The following is a 2,761-nucleotide window of genomic DNA, read 5'->3' as shown; positions in this document are numbered from 1 at the left end:
TGATCAAAGAATCTTCCCAATGAAAAATAATGAAACATTTCTTTCTCTTTTCCAATGCTTTCATGCTTATGCTTTACCATTTTTGCCTCTTTTTGTGTCCTGTTAACCTCTTTGGACTGACTTGTATATGAATGATGCTGTTAAAATAAACCTGCTTTACTCTATAGTGATGTAGAGGTTTAACCATGACAACATTTAGCTTGTAATTAGATAGTTTGAAACGTGTTTTTAATGAGTTTTTAATCAGTTGGTTCATTAACAGTTTCAAGAGTTTTCTTGTTTTCAGTGAATCTGCATCATGACATTAACTTTAGGTTTAAAACCATAACAGTAACACTGTGAATTAATGTGGACATTGTGTAAGTATTTAGAGAAATAGATTTGTTCTCAATAAACATTACTTAAGTTTTTATATAGATAGATTACAAATGCTCCAATCAATAAATCATTTACATTTTATCTACTTTTTAAAATATTTTTTGTGCAAATGTCTTGTAAAACATAGAGGATGGAGAGGATCAGTTCTTTCAGCTAAATATTAAATTCTTTAAGAAGAACTGTTATTGATGTTGATTTTTATATTTTTAGTCACCTTACCTCCACGCACTGGCGCAGGTTCTTCTACACCTGTTGCCACCTTACCTCCACTCACTGGCGCAGATCCTTCTACACCTGTTGCTATCTCTCCTCCAAGCACCGTGGCAGCACCAACTGCTGCAACCTCCAAACTTCCCCCCTCTAACAAACCCACACCCACCTCTCTATCCACCACCTTAAAACCTTCAAGCTCTTCAATAAAAACAGCTGGTAATGTATTCAGCTTTATTTTATAGTTTTGGGAAAGTTGTGTTACTTTTTGAATGATAAAATTAGTTGTTCTTTAAGAATCGTAGAAGGTAAGAATCTTGGTAGTGGATTTCTTCAGCCTGATGGTGACCTCCGCATGCTCTCAAACCTGCAGTCAATACCTCACATCCAAGCACCCAAAATGATACTTCAACCAACAACCAGTCAACCAATCAAACCACCTTACCTGCAAGCATCTCAAATGAGAATTCAACCAACAACCAGTCATCCAATCAGCCAACCACCTCACCTCAGCCAAACACAACCATGGCTGCCACCACAGGTTGGAACTTTAAATATTTAATTTGGGACTTTAACAAGTTTTTAAGGATTAGACTTTAGATTACAGACTGTAGGTCTGCCAAGATTCAGTCAACAGAGATCAGGTAACTGTAAATTTAAGACGGTTTGAGAATGTGTTTCAGTTTTTAACTTTTTTCATGTTTCCCTCTTGTTTTTTTTTTTGTTTTGTTTTTTCAGCTGAACCCAGCACGAATCTAAAGTGTGAGTATCAAATTTGAAGTTATGAACACATGTTTATTAAAGGTGATCTTTTTTTTTAGATTGTCTAATAACAAAATAATTGTTTTGTGTTTTAATTTCATTCTAACAATTGGAAATAAAAACTTGAAGTTTGGTTTTATTTCAGCTCAAATGTAAATCTGTTGCTTTGCAGGTTCCTACAGTGTTGAGAAGATCAAGTTTGGTCTAAAGATAAAGATGACAGATTCTACTCCTGGTTACTACACCATATATGTTGCTGAGAATGAAGGTTCATTTGAAAGGAAAGGCAATTTTTCCTTCCCCAGTAAAAACTCAAATTATGACATCAAACCTCTGAAGCCGTGCACCGAATATGAGCTAAAAGTCACATTTATCGACTCCAATGGTGCAGAAAAACCCTGTAACAAAGCTGAAGATAAAACAACAACTGGAATGAGTGAGTAAAATGTTTCATATTTTATCTTTACTTTATTATTGACTGAAATGAGATTCTGTGTAGAACTGAGACAAATATTGTTTCTGTGTTTCAGCTGAACAAGAAATTAAAAACATTTCCTGCCCTCCTGGATATTTCTGTTACCAAAGTGGTTGGAACATCAGCTCTTTATTATCAGAAAACAAGAAGGTTTCAATTGAAGACTTCAACAATGGATCGTATCGTTTCAAACATGCTTATGACGAAATGTGTTCAGATTTAGTTTTGGAGTTTCCTCCAGAAAGCTGCTCAGATGTCACCTTTACCGTGTCTGAAAACTTCACTGTTGGTAGGAACAAAAACATATTAATAATAATTAATATGATTATCAAATCTGTGGATATAATATTAGTTACATTAAATTGTTTTTTCTTTTTTCATTCTTTAGATTTTATTGATCCAAATGACATAAAACAGACTGGACCTACTAAACTTCCTGCAGAGATAAAACCAGAGTTACCTTCAAGCTGTAAAGATCTCAGTGTTGAGTATAAATGTTCAGGTGAGTAAAAACTACAGCTGTGAAAAACAATTAAAATATTTAAATATTTAGAGGAGAAAACTACAGATTCTGCCTTAACAATACATGATAGATATTTTCCAAAATGTTTTAACACTTTTTCTTTGTAAATTGTGTCAAAATGTAAAGAATAAAGCAGCTCATTGGTGTTAATATATAGACATCAGTCACTGCAGAAATGACTAAATGTTTGTGTCTCTTCAGGAATCAACAATGACTCTGTTGAACTTTCTGACATGAAGCCGTTCACAAGCTACAGCTGTACTGGTGACATCAAGATGAACAATGTCTCCATAAATAAGATGACTGAACCTGTCCAGTTCAACATCTACTGTGGTGAGTTGGTATTTACTGCATCTCACTGGAAAAAAGTTATTATATAAGAGAGAAAAACAATATCAGGAACTTGATTAATT

At 34.0% G+C, this 2,761-nt stretch overlaps 1 protein-coding gene across 1 annotated transcript; it reads left to right on the top strand.

Moving 5' to 3' along the window:
* Positions 1-6: 6 nt before the first annotated feature.
* Positions 7-2,689, top strand: LOC106943823 (uncharacterized; the record flags this gene model as incomplete). The annotated part of the gene is made up of 7 exons (XM_015027114.1): positions 7-807; positions 962-1,129; positions 1,327-1,350; positions 1,523-1,786; positions 1,881-2,114; positions 2,214-2,327; positions 2,550-2,689. Coding segments are annotated over exons 1-7 (1,185 nt in total), but the record flags the coding sequence as incomplete, so codon positions are not given.
* Positions 2,690-2,761: the final 72 nt, after the last annotated feature.

Source organism: Poecilia latipinna, unplaced genomic scaffold (genome assembly GCF_001443285.1).
Source record: "Poecilia latipinna isolate Pla-1442-1.1 unplaced genomic scaffold, P_latipinna-1.0 Scaffold6102, whole genome shotgun sequence".
Taxonomy (NCBI): Eukaryota; Metazoa; Chordata; class Actinopteri; order Cyprinodontiformes; family Poeciliidae; genus Poecilia; species Poecilia latipinna.
Note: the sequence above shows the minus strand (reverse complement) of the source record. Positions and strands in the feature narration are given on the sequence as shown.